This window comes from Acomys russatus, chromosome 16 (assembly GCF_903995435.1).
Source record: "Acomys russatus chromosome 16, mAcoRus1.1, whole genome shotgun sequence".
NCBI lineage: Eukaryota > Metazoa > Chordata > Mammalia > Rodentia > Muridae > Acomys > Acomys russatus.
Window position 1 is genome coordinate 15,479,861 of NC_067152.1, and position 13,059 is coordinate 15,492,919.

The 13,059-nt window shown below is 49.3% G+C and overlaps 1 protein-coding gene across 8 annotated transcripts in view; it reads right to left on the reverse strand.

Moving 5' to 3' along the window:
* Msi2 (musashi RNA binding protein 2) overlaps nucleotides 1-13,059 on the reverse strand; it is a 363,622-nt gene that overhangs the window by 297,626 nt on the left and 52,937 nt on the right. For 5 of the 8 annotated variants that reach the window (XM_051158261.1, XM_051158257.1, XM_051158256.1 and 2 more), the window contains exon 6: nucleotides 3,272-3,352. The exons of the other annotated variants lie outside the window; for them this stretch is intronic. In XM_051158261.1, the coding sequence (XP_051014218.1) occupies nucleotides 3,272-3,352 (81 nt within the window). The remainder of the gene's footprint in view (nucleotides 1-3,271; nucleotides 3,353-13,059) is intronic. 8 annotated transcript variants of the gene reach the window in all.

The window sequence follows — 13,059 nt, forward strand, 5'->3', positions numbered from 1 at the left end:
ACCTTATGAGTGACCCTCAACCAGAACCGTCCCCTCCGCCTTATGAGTGACCCTCAACCAGAACCGTCCAGCCCAGAAGCCTGGTCCACACCCCTGCAGGAGACTGGAAGCACAGGCCAGTTTAAGTTACTGAACTCCAGACCCTTCTGTTACACAGTAACAGGTAACCAAGGCAGGCTCTGATTCCTGGCTCTGGGGAGCTCAATAATAAATAGCTTCTGTAACAGTCCCTTATTTTCTCTATATTAAAACTACCAGAAGGTCCATGTTTCGTTTGCAACAGCTTTTCTTAGGAAAAAAAAAAAAAAAGTCATTTAGTAAATACACGCAGGCTTTACAAATATTGAAACCGAAACAGTGACACTAATGATGCCCTCTGTATCTGAAAAAGAGCTGGGAAAGGGTGATTTTGAATACTTTCATCCTAAGGGAATGAGAAATATGAGGTGCAGATAGATTTACCCTTATATGAATTTATACACTGTGCACATTTATTAAGACGCCTTGCTATTGCATAAATGTATGTTTTATGTATCTCTTTAAAGCGGATTTGAATGTTTTTCCCCCTCATCACCCCCACCTCTTTTTTGCTTTTTTGTTGGTTTGTTGCTATTTGGTTTTTGCAATGGGTTTCCATACCCTCCTGCTTCTACCTCCTGGTCACTGGGATTATAGGCCCAAGCCACTACTACCAGATTGATTTTTAAAATTTAAATATTTCCTAAATAAGGATAAGAACTATACCTCAGAGCCTCAAAGCTTCACAAAGCTGAAGTTGGACTAGCCATGCAGCTGAGGGCTCAGGAGCAGGTAGGCCAGAGCTCCACTCACAGTGACCCACTGAAGAAAACTCGAGCGGCCCCAGGTTGCTCTAGGCATCCCGAGATCTTCCGAAGAGAACCAGCATGGTCAGACAGATGGAGGACTTCTGTCTGTCATAGGGATGCGCATTCACTGTGTTGTCATTTCTTTGGGCATTTTTTGACCATTTTTGTGCGTAGCTCCATCACCTCCTACCCACATTTCCTTGAAAAATCAGTATGTGAATTACTGAATTTTCCTCTTAAATGGATCAGTTCATGTTTAACTGGGTGATCTCATTCTACATCAGGGAGGGGGGGACCTCCTAGAACTACCAAGAATAGAGAGTAATTTTTTAAAAAGGGGGTGGGGGACCACTGGCGCAAGCCTTCCTGCTTTATTTGCAGCTAGACCCTGAGTCCTATGTCTCCTACCAGCTTTTGTTAGCTTGATTCCCTTCCCAAGCCCTATTGTTACACAGGAGAAAGCATTTTGTCAAAGTCTTGGGGAGTGTCATCCTCCACCCGTCCACACATCCACCTGTTGGGCCAGAGGAGCTGGGAAGTCTGTCTCCTTATAGCCAAACTACCCAAATGGCGGGAAATTCTTCTTTCACCCAGTCGTCCACTTTGTCAACATTCTGTTAAGGAGCAAGGGAAGAAAGTACTAGAATGTTTCAGTCCCAAGGTACTGTTGACTTTTTAATCCCAGCTCCCTGAAGACAAGCCTTCAATACTTAAAATGTCCACCCATGGGGCACGGGATAGAATCCAGCTTCCCTGCAGGTAACAAGGAAGTCGAAAGCACCCCTCGAGTACTGTAGGGGAACTAAGGCATAGAGAAACAATGTGGCCTTACAAGGTAATCGCCCAGGATGAGCCACCACTACCGAGGCACAGAGATCACTGGGGCAAGTCAAGGCCCATGGTGCCCGGAGACAGAAAGCATGTCCTTAGTACCCTGGGAAAGTGTGCCAAGCCTGCAGGGGAGGTCTTCTCACTACAAAATATTTAAAAGAGGCCTGGCTAATGACACCCAGAAAAGGCTGACTTGGGGGTAAAGAAGTCAGTGTGGGAAGCCTGGGAGAGAAGCGTTCAGAGGCCAAGGTGCCATCTGCAGAAACATGGGATAAATGCTGCCAACAGATCGAGCAAGCAGGATGCATCTGTGACCCAGACTCATTTCTGTTGTTGTTGTTGTTGTTTTGCTTTGTTTTTCAAGACAGGGTTTCTCTGTGTAGCCTTGGCTGTCCTGGACTCGCTTTGTAGACCAGACTGGCCTCAAACTCACAGCTATCCACCTGCCTCTGCCTCCCGAGTGCTGGGATTAAAGGCGTTTGCCATCACCGCCCGGCTCCACACACACTTCCTAGGTTATGGTTCTGTATATTAGCTCAGCTGATCCTCACAGCAACCCCTGAGGCAGGAGACAGACCCATTTTGCAAATGTGGAAAGCAAATGACAGAGAGGACAGGCCACTTATCCGGGTTACACGGCCGATAAAACCTCAGAGCCAGGATTCTAGCCACGGCAGTCGGGCTGGTGGGTCTCCTCCCTTAGATAATGTCAACCTGCTTCAGAAAGGCTTCCCATTCCAAAACTGTCTTCATATGCAACCCTCAGGCTGTCCCCTAGTTTTGTTATGTAATGGTTTATAAAAGACCCTCGACTCTCTTCTTTCCCAACTGCTCAAGATAACCAACAACAAGACATAAAACCATCAAACCCAAGAGTCTTATCACAGAAAGGGGGTAAAATAAATCTGAAAACATGATTTACAGAAGCACTCGCTGTGTCTCTTTCCCCACATTGAGCTCCGAACCTCCTAGCCATCTAAGTGAAATGGACAACAGGATCAAATTTCAAAGTGTTTCCCACAAGAAGAGAAGCTTGCTAAGTCCCCAAAGAGACGCAAAGATTACATATCACTAAATCACGATGCAAGAGAAAAACATGATCCATTTTTCAGTATGACTTTTAGAAATCATGACTGGCCAGGCGGTGGTGGTGCATGCCTTTAATCCCAGCAGTCAGGAAGCAGAGGCAGGCAGATCTCTGTGAGTTCAAGGCCAGCTTGATCTACAGAGCTAGTTCCAGGATAGCCAGGACTACACAGAGAAACCCTGTCCTGGAGAGAGAGAGAGAGAGAGAGAGAGAGAGAGAGAGAGAGAGAGAGAAGCAACAGACAGAGGCACAGACACAGAGAGACAGAGAGGCAGAGAATATCAAGTTCCCAATATTAAAAGCAATTGAAGATGCTGCAATTTCCTAAGTGCTGAGGTAATTATCCCCCACTATGTCCAGCCTCCCTGTGAGGCTCTACTTTCCCAGTCCAAAGTTACAAAATGGAAAGAATTATAATAAAACCTGTCCTCCTATCCCTCGGTGCCTGACACATCTTCATTGCACCAAGATGGCCCCCGAGGAGCCTGGGTCATTTACATAGTGTTTACCAAGTAGGGTGAAATACCTGGTAGTCTTGGGTCATGTGACATGGAGCCTGCTGATGCCTCAAAGTAGGTCTGCCAGCAGCTGAGGATTCATCAAGAAACTGCATGGAAATACAGGCGGGAAGATGGAATAGTATGTCCTGGGCCAGTTCATAAAGTTTCATTATTCAGTTTAAACTGTTACAACACAACACAACAAGACCAAAATACCTCTTCAGGCCAAGAAAGCAATATAACCCCACCCCTCATCTGACCAGAAATAAGAATTCAAAGTCACAGGTGGCAAAGTCTGCAACTCCAGGGTACTACCAGGCCTGTGATCCTTCTAGCATCCTGTAATGATCTCTGCAAAACACCAGACAGGTATTCATGGCCCTGGATGCTCTCTGTTCCCTAGAACATTAGCCAACACCTGCAGATGGAGAAGCAAAAGACCCAGGGCCTGGTAGAATGTCACTCATATGCCTTCTGTTCACCTGTGGACCAGTAGGAATCAATTAGAGGCATCGGGAGAGAGTGTGGCTATGTCCCACGAAGCCCAGAGACTGGTCACACTTCACACTCAATAAGCCCAGAGTAGCAACTCAGCCTGAATGCCGAGGGCACAAACCCTCAAGTGGCCCTCTACACAGGATGCCTTCTGTCCTGCTTGCTGACTGGAAGGAGTTGGAAACCCTACCGCCCGTCCTCCCGTGTCATTATTCAACAACAAACAGGAACTATATTTAGAACTGTTTCCATGAAGGCGCCACGGGCAAAGGCCACTCAACCTCAGAGACACAGGAAAGGTGAATTAAGGCTAATCTGCCCCGTTCACGGTCATCTATTCAACACAGCTTCTCATTTTATAAATGGCCCTTAAAATTCACAGGAGGAAAGACAGTTCTCCCAGGAGCCTCTGCGTCCATTCTGCAAAATTACGTAACGCAGAAAACGAGGGTTGTGATTTGATTACGCTTTCCACAGCCTGGTGCCGAGGAGACCAGCTCACCGAGCCCAACAACCACTGGCAGAGAACAAAAGCACAGAAGGGCAGAGAAAGTCTAAATAAACCCTTCTGCACTAACCCGTGCAAATAAGTCTTAAGCAAACCTCTTTACACAATCAGTGGCCCAGGTTTGCCCCACCCAACCCCAAGGCAAACCCTACAGTGGGTTTCTGGCCCACCTAGTTTGGGTACACAGCTCTGAGTTTGGCTGACTGAGTAGTTTGTCCTTAATGGAAGTTTATACCTGCCTCCCACACAAGGGCTACTGTTGTAAGGAATCAAATAATTTACTGTTGGACATTGGGGTTTCAAGGACAGCATATGCCCTTGGGCATGCAAAGTATTACCTTTACCTTTAAAAAAAAGTATTCACTTGCCAGGTGTGATGAAGCATGCCTAGAATCCCAGCACTCAGGAGGCAGAGGCAGGTGGATGGCTGTGAGTTTGAGGCCAGCCTGGTCTACAAAGTGAGTCCAGGACAGCCAGGGCTACACAGAGAAACCCAGTCTCAGAAAATAATAATAATAATAACAACAACAACAATAATAAAATATTCGCTTGTCTTTTATAAGCAAGCCAACCAAAATAGGGCCTTTTTGAAATGTAGTTGGAGGTACCGAAAACCCCTCTCTGTAGAGTGTAGATCTGCTCTTTCAGAGGGAAATTCTAGAAAAGGAGTTCCTGAGAGATGAAGTCCAGTGTCCAGCAGGTACCCCAGGTGAGGCCTCTACCTGCCCTCTGCCCTGTCAAACAGATTTTATCATCTCACACAGATTTTATCATCTCATCTGCTCTTTGTCCTCCTTGCTGGGCTTTATGTAGACAAAACAGAACTAATTGTGTCTATCTCACTGTCAAGAGTGGAGGCTGCTTTTATAAGTCTTCTCAAAAAAAAAAAAAAAAAAAAAAACAAGCCACTTGAGACACCCCTGAGGTCATTCGTCTACGGTGTCGTGCTGGGGAGACCTGGATTCCTATGTGGAGAAGAGTATGTCATCTTTCTGTGCTCAGGACAGGACATTTGTCCTTGACTGGAAGTGTGCAGCCAGGCCTCTGCACAGGGCCAAGTGGGTACGCTCCTTCCTTCTCCAGCTGTGCGCTGCCTCTCACAGGCACAGGTCACATGTCCCCTCTCAAGTCTGGGAATTTACCATGCGAAGACAGGGGAGGGGAGGTGGCTGGTTTGCAGATGTTTCCGGTTTTCTCAGCAAGGTTTGTATTCTAAAAGCAAACTATGCTGGAATCAAAAGAAACATGACTTCTTTAAGACAAAAACCTTCCCAAACAGCAATACTGTGAGCTTCCCTTCTGTCCACGCACTCACCCACCCTACCCATCTCATCCAGCAAACTGTTGGGTGTGCACAGACCAGAGTTCAACCCTTGGGTGTCTTCCTCCATAACGCTTTTAAACACAGGGTCTTTCACTGACCCTGGTAGCTTATCAGCTCAGAAAGACTGGTGAGCAAGGTCTAGGAATCTTCCTATTTGCCCCTTCCCACTGCTGGGGTTAGAGCCATACACTGTGACCCCAGTTTTGTTTTTGTTTTTTTTTCTTACATGAGTGCTAGAGACACAACTCAGGCTCTCATGTCTTGGCACAAGCATGCATACTGTGCCATTATCTCCAACACCTAAGTTTTCCAACTTAATTGTGGACATAATCATGTATATATTTCCTTTTTAAAAATGGATATTATGCTGGGCGTGGTGGTGCACCCCTTTAACCCCAGCACTCGGGAAGCAGAGGCAGGCGGATCACTGTGAGTTCGAGGCCAGCCTGGTCTACAAAGTGAGTCCAGACAGCCAAGGCTAACACAGAGAGACCCTGTCTCGGAAAAAAAAAAATGGATATTATGAATTTATATCAAACCTAACCTGAGACCCCATTACAGAAAGCCGGGTTTTCTGACTGGTCCTCAGCACCACTGCAGCCAGCTGGCGTGAACACTTCAGTATTAGTCAGCAAACTCCCCTGGCGGCAGAACACATCAGAAGGGTACAACCTGGGTTAGCTAATCCTCTGGGGTTGGGCAACGTGGTTGTTCAGTTTGCCCGAATAAACACTATGACAATGGATATCCTTGAGTGAGCCTTTATTATTTAGAAAGAACTTTATTTGATTACTGCCCAGAGTGACATACTTCTAGGAGGAACTGCTGGGCCAAGGTTTCTGGGTGTGCAGCTGGTGGTGGTAGTGCCCACCTTTAATGCCAGCACTCGGGAGGCAGAGGCAGGTGGATCGCTATGAGTTCGAGGCCAGCCTGGTCTACAAAGCCAGTCCAGGACAGCCAAGATAACATAGAGAAACCCTGTCTCCAAAAAAAAAAAGTTTCTGGGTTTGCTTTCTGGAGAGGGATGAGGGATGAGGGACGAGGGACGAGGGATGAGGGACGAGGGGAGCTGCTGATGCATCTTGCTGGCATACATGACTACATTTCACTTGATTTGCTGAGTCAAAGGAGGCGTGTGCTGACTAGAGAGCACACACCGGCATCAGACACGCCAAGTCACAAAGCAGAGGGCCATTTGGCACACTAAGCAACCAAGGGTGGCCTTTCTCCAGTGAGGGGCTGATCAGCCCTGCCCACACTCTGGACACCACAGAGGACTACCAGGTCTGGGTTCCTTGGACAGACACTGGCTGTGTCACTTCATCTCTTTTGGCCTCACTCAGGCTTGTCCTGTTGGACCAGATGACCATGAGAAAGGCCGTTCCTTTGAATGAACAACCTGTATGTGCTGGGTTCCACTGGTGCGCCGTAAAAACACGGGATGGAGATCTCTCCTTTATTTGGCCCCCAGGATCTGATCACTGAATCACATTACCCAGTGTGCTCTCTCTGACTCTTGGCAGCAAATATGAGGAGCCAAAGACTCCCACAGTGAGGCAGGGCAGAGGCCTTCCCAGGGCTTCTGGGTCTGCCTTCAACCGTGCTTCACCTGCAGAGTGCAACCCCTCACCTCCACTCCCTTCTGCAGACAGTCCTGGCTGGCAGTTATCACTCGAGCGCCCTGAATTTGAGTTACCTTCCTCCCTTCCAGCAATAAGACCTAAGATAGTTCCTGAAGCAGCAGGTGCCTGGATCCTCCCATCAGCTATACCTCAGGGACCAATCAGTGTCTTCCTGCAAGACCATCACACAGAACGACAAACGAAAAGTGAGTAAAGCTCTCAGGATAGAGCCCGGTGCTCAGCGCATGCTTAATAGCATTAATAGGCATTGGCTATAATCATCCATCCATCCATCCAACACACTCTTAGGGGTATTTGTCCTCGCATTGCCAGTCGCTCCTGAAGATGCTAAGAAAACAAATCATTACTTAAGACGTGGTCCAGGCAGTCTGGGGCGCTTCTCCTGAAGCTTGGGTTTGGCAGTTTCTGATTTCTGGCCAGCAACAGGTATGTATATCTCGTTATAAAGCACCCACCTCCTTGCCCTGCCTGCTTCTCATCAAGGACATTGGGATGCTTTGCAGTAAAATCCATGCACCATCATGCTCAGCCGGATGGAGAAGTCCTGCAGGCTAAAGACAGGCAGGTCAGATTCTGCAGCCCAACAAGTTAGAGAAATGGCCATTGGAACTGCAGACATGACCCTATAGACCTGTAGCCGCACGGTACCACGGGAGGATGAGCCACACAAGGGAGAGTGGACAAGCAAATAGGGGTGACAGGACAGGGAGTTTCAGTTAGCACCTGAAGGAGAAACAAGAGCCTCACGGGAGGTGGGTCTGGCAGAGGCAACAGCAGATACAAAGGGAGAGTGGAGGAGCCTACAAAGAATGTTCTGGAAAGGCATCATCCATGATGGGCACCCAAGAGGGCATGCAGAAGTATTGGGAAGAGCTGACAAGTGAGGCTAGGGTCCACGCCTAAATGACCGAGACCACACCAAAGAGCCTCCCCTTTGGTACTGTAGCTCAGCCTGCACTTTAAGAACGTGATTATATTGTGTTTTCATAAAAGACTCCTGGGCAGCCAACGGTACACAAGCAGGCAGGAAGGAAGGAAGGACATATCTAGACAGGAGACCTGTCACTGGTCAGGTCAAATATGAAGGCAACACCAACTCAGGCAGCAAAGGGGTACAAATGAGGGACGGAACCTCAGAGTTGGAGTGGTGGGCATTGGGCACAAAGACACCCTCATCAAAGTATAATACCAAGAGTGACAAGGCCCAGGAAGACAGCCACAGGAAGCAAAGGGTTCACACAGGGTTGCTTGTCCAGGCTGCCTTTGATCCTGTGAGCCTTCTGCCTCAACCTCCAGAGCCGGTGGGACTACAGGCACAAGTCACCATGCCGGGCCAAACATCGCTATGCTCCTGCATGCCCATCTCAGACCTTCTCTTCACAGCGTGTGGCTGTTCCAGAGCCTTCTCTGCAGGTTCCTCTCCACTGCCTTTGCGTCTGCTAGTGCACAGCCACATTCCCTGAGGTCCCATGTGACAAACTGACTATTGTAACCACTGTACAACCCAAGCTGTCTTGTCAACCATCCCCTTCCTCTCCTCCATGTCACAAATGGGTTTGCAAAATGTGCCAGTTAAGACCGCCTAGGGCCCCATGACTCAAAGAAACAAGTGGGACACATCTAGCAATGACTCAGAAAAGAGGGGACAGCACCGGCCACATGCAGTGCTGAGCCACACAGCCAAGAGAGGTGACAGAGAGACTGGAAAGTCCCGGAAGGAATACACCTGAACTTCACGGTCCCCAAGCAGGATCCACACCCACCCACTTCTGAAACAGTCACTACCCCCACTTAAGCCCAGCTGAGGACACGACAGAGAAGCTTCAAGTGATGAGAAAAGAGCAAAGTGCCCGTGGGCCATTCTGCCAGTGCCAGGGAAAACACAGCCATCTTCCTCAGTGTTTCCTACCGGAAGAGTCAAAATCTAAGAAAGGTATAGACATTGGCACAGCTTTGCTGCCAAGCGAAGTATGATTCTTGTAGTCACTAAGTGACTCAAGGACCCCAGTGACCACCTCTACTCCCAGGCCTCAGACTCTTCCTCATTATGTAGCCCTCGCTGTTCTAAAATTCACTATGTAGACCAGGTTGACCTCAATCTCACAGAGACCTGCCTGCCTCTGCCTCCCGAGTGCTGGGGTTAATGTCCTGAGACACCACACCCACCTAACCGTTTCTTCAGGACAGGGTACTGCTGCTCCCCCTAACTCTGAACATAACAGATGCCAAGTAATTACCTGGTAAACTGAGCCATCACCCGAAGAGAAGTTCGTCTCATGGAACTGGCGACTGGCGGGAGCCCCTTTCCCATTGGTGCTCATGCTGCAAACAGCCTCGCAGTGGTCCCCTCACCACCACCACCCAGGCCTTTCTGGATCCTTTATCTCTCACACGGCTTCTCTGCTTCTGCTAGAACCTCCTGCTTTAGGGAGAAGCCCTACCCACTTCAGCCACAGGGCTGGCTATGCCACGGTCCCTCCACGCAGAGCAGCTCAGGCCAACAGAGGTGCCCACTTGTCCTTTAGGAAGCTAGAGCCTAGCACTGCCAGAAAAGTGTGAGAGGAGCATCCCAGAAGGCAGGCTGAAAAGTAGCAACTCAGGAAAGTCAAGTGTCAGTGGGCATCAGCCACCAAGTGTCCAGATAAACCCAGAATGTTCCCAGATAGTCACTGGCACAGCCCCACCCGCGCCACTTCTCAGGCACAGGTCTCAGATCTGTTTTCAATTTACTTCAGTTTAGGATTCAGAACTCCATAGTATCAACGTCTTGTACAGAAGGAGGGTCAGACCACCTCAGAACTCAAAATTGGGTCAGGGAGGTCTATCTTGGGCCAAGTGGCTTCTTTAACTTTTCCTAATGGGCATCTGCAAACTTGCACAAAAGTGATGAGCCTAATAACCCTGTCCTGGAAGCACCATGCACACCAGCCTCCACCCCCTGTCAACATACACACACACACACACACACACACACACACACACCCCAATTCCCAGCAACACCACTGTTCTAATCAGCTGATTTCCCCCCAAGGGACCAAATACAACTCTGGATTTGTAAATGGCCTTTGCTCTCCGCCAGGCAGAGCCCTTCCAGTGTTGCCTAACTCAGGGACAGAAACTGCGGCACTGGGATTCCCACTGAGGGGTAGGGGGGCAGTTGAGAAAGAAGAAAGCCCAGAGGGGGTAAGCTGAGTACCCCAAAAGTTGTCTAATGCCAATGAGGACCTTCCGAGGAGCCAGAAAAGACCCAACGCGCCTACAGTCCTAGCGACTAGGGCCACAGTCTGTCAGCCACAGAACTGAGGCAGCGGCCAGCCCTGGAGCCACTGGGAGGGAAGCGGGACTTGTGGCCTGTTGTTTATGTTTGATTAAAGGCTGGTTTATGTGTCCTTGGGGAGTTTTTATTTCTACGCTGTTATTTCACCCCTAAAATTTAGTGTGCCTGAGTTCTTCCGCCCTGCCTGAATCAACTAACGCCACACACACACACACCCGCCTCTCTGGTCTGAGAATGGCCAGAAATAGTTTCCATTGTCAGTGAGTTACATTTCTACTTTGATGATGGGAACAAATATTTTCCTTACTCCTTCCTGAAACAGGAATAAATTTTTCCATACAGGTTCTTCTAATTGAACTCTAAGGTTCAAACCTTAAGCAAAAAAAAGAAAAGAAAAGAAAAGCAACCAACATTCAAGAAGGCAAGAGCCTTTCTGAAGAGACTTACTGAAGCCACGCTCCACAGCCACAGTGCAAGGACCCATCCCTGCGTTGGACTCTGGCAAGCATCCGGAATTCTTCCTCTATTCTGTTGGAGTCAAGAAGAGGTCCCTGCACTACCCTCCCCCACCCAGGGAGCTTCCCTCTCAAACACAACGTAAAGCTGTCCCACCCGATACAAGATGTCACTGGAGGCAGAAAAAGAGCATCCGCCAGCACAACCCTCCCCTTCTGCCTACATTTTGCTTCCCAGCTGTCAGTGAGAGGGCTCCTCAGGTGAGCAAGCTGCTAGGGGAGCAGAGACGGGAGAGGAGACAGCTCTGCCTCCTTCCTCTGCGGGGGACTCCGTGGCCTCATCCAAGGAAAAGGTCAGCATGAGTTCTGCTGCCACAGAGCACTCTGTCCCCAGAAAGGTCCGGGTGTTTCCAGAGTTAATATTTACAAGGCCACACTGGGATTCCCAGCAGGAAAATAGGGTGGAGAAGGAGTGAAACCAGCGGGGTGGGCGAGTGCTCCAAAAAGTCGTCTGGTACCTACCTTGAGGCAGGGGCGGGGCTTGGTGAGGCGAGTCTTATCACCCATCACCCTTCTCTTTTCTGACTCTTCAGGGATCTCAAGTTCTAAGCCACCCATGGAATCTCATGGCAGCTCCCAGACGTTCCTAACCAACATCCCTATCCGTCTCCAGCAGCGACTGGAAGCCTAGGCGGGTGCGATACCCACCCAGCGGCCTTGAAAGCTGTAAGAGGAGACCTCTGGTTGCTTTTCCTGGCCTCTGACCAGGACAACATGCAGAGGGGAGACTAGTGTTCAGAGTGTCCATGGGAAGCTGCTGTAGCCCTACAGCCACCCTAGAGTTAAGGGAACCAACACGATGTTCTTATGCCGGCCTCACCTTGGTCCGGGCACAGGTGCAGAAGCAGGAGAGCTGAACTCGAGGCAGGAAGGAATAAGGAGGGACAAGGGGACCAGACAGAAGGGTAACTTAGAGACCCAATTCCAGCTCTAGAGAATAGCCGGTGACGGCGGCAAAGACCCATGGTTTGACTGATAGGTGTTCCCTCCTCTCCACATCAGAACCTAGGGACTAAAGATGCCCCTCAGCCAGCCTGACTATTCCAAGGAGACAAAGGAAGAGCAGAAACACAGGATGCAGAATTCTGGAAGACTCATTTTTCGCCTTTGGGCACCACTTAGCTCTTTGATGAGTCTCTAAAGGTAGGAACCTCTGACCTTCCCCAACTGTCTTAAAATATTGCCTCCCAGCGCTGTACAAACTGGCAGCGAACATCTGACGATACCTCCCCTCAGGGCTTCTCCCTGGAGGGTTCCCTGAACAGGCCTGCACATCTAGCCATCCTCTCCAGCCTTCTGCAAATTGCTTGTACCTGAAAGAGGCCAGGTGTCACCCTCTGCTCTGATTCAGGTCCCCCGTGTGAATGTCTAAATAAAAATCCCTCCCTTGCCAAGAGAGGCAAAAACTGGCTATCCCAACCCAACGACAGAGCCAATCACCATCTCCATCCCAGATGCCTTTCCAACCCTCTCAGCGAGACACTCCAGGCAAGTATTGAACAAGAAGGCCGACTGCAAGTGTTCACAATTGCCCTCAAGCTTCGGAGAGTAATTGTGTTGCTTTCGATCGGAACCCAGCTCAGCAGCGAGTGTCCGGGAAACTCGAGTAGGCAGCAGCTTGGTGACCACTCAAAGCAAGAAGCCATTGTTGTTCCAAAGAGTGAGAGGGATGAGGCAGGGAAAAGGGCAAAGAGCAGGACTCCTAGCATCAACTCTCTTGACACTGACACCAAGGAACAATCCAGAGGTCCCCAAGCTGCAGCCTTGTCCGATCCACCCACCTTCAAAAAGAAATCATTGCGAAGAGCAAAACACGGGTCCCAGGATACATGGGACAAGCTCTGTGACTGCCAGCAGTGTAGCTAAGCAGATGAGTTGAGCTGGCTTTCCCATCAGACACCAGAGTTGAAAAAAAAGCTACCCTACAGGCTTCGACTTTGTTCAGGATTACACTGAGCAAATGTATTCAAGGGAGTTTGCACGCGGCGATCGCACCCTCCGGTAGAGAGTAAGCTCTTTCCACTAGCAGTCTCTATCCAATCTGATTGACCA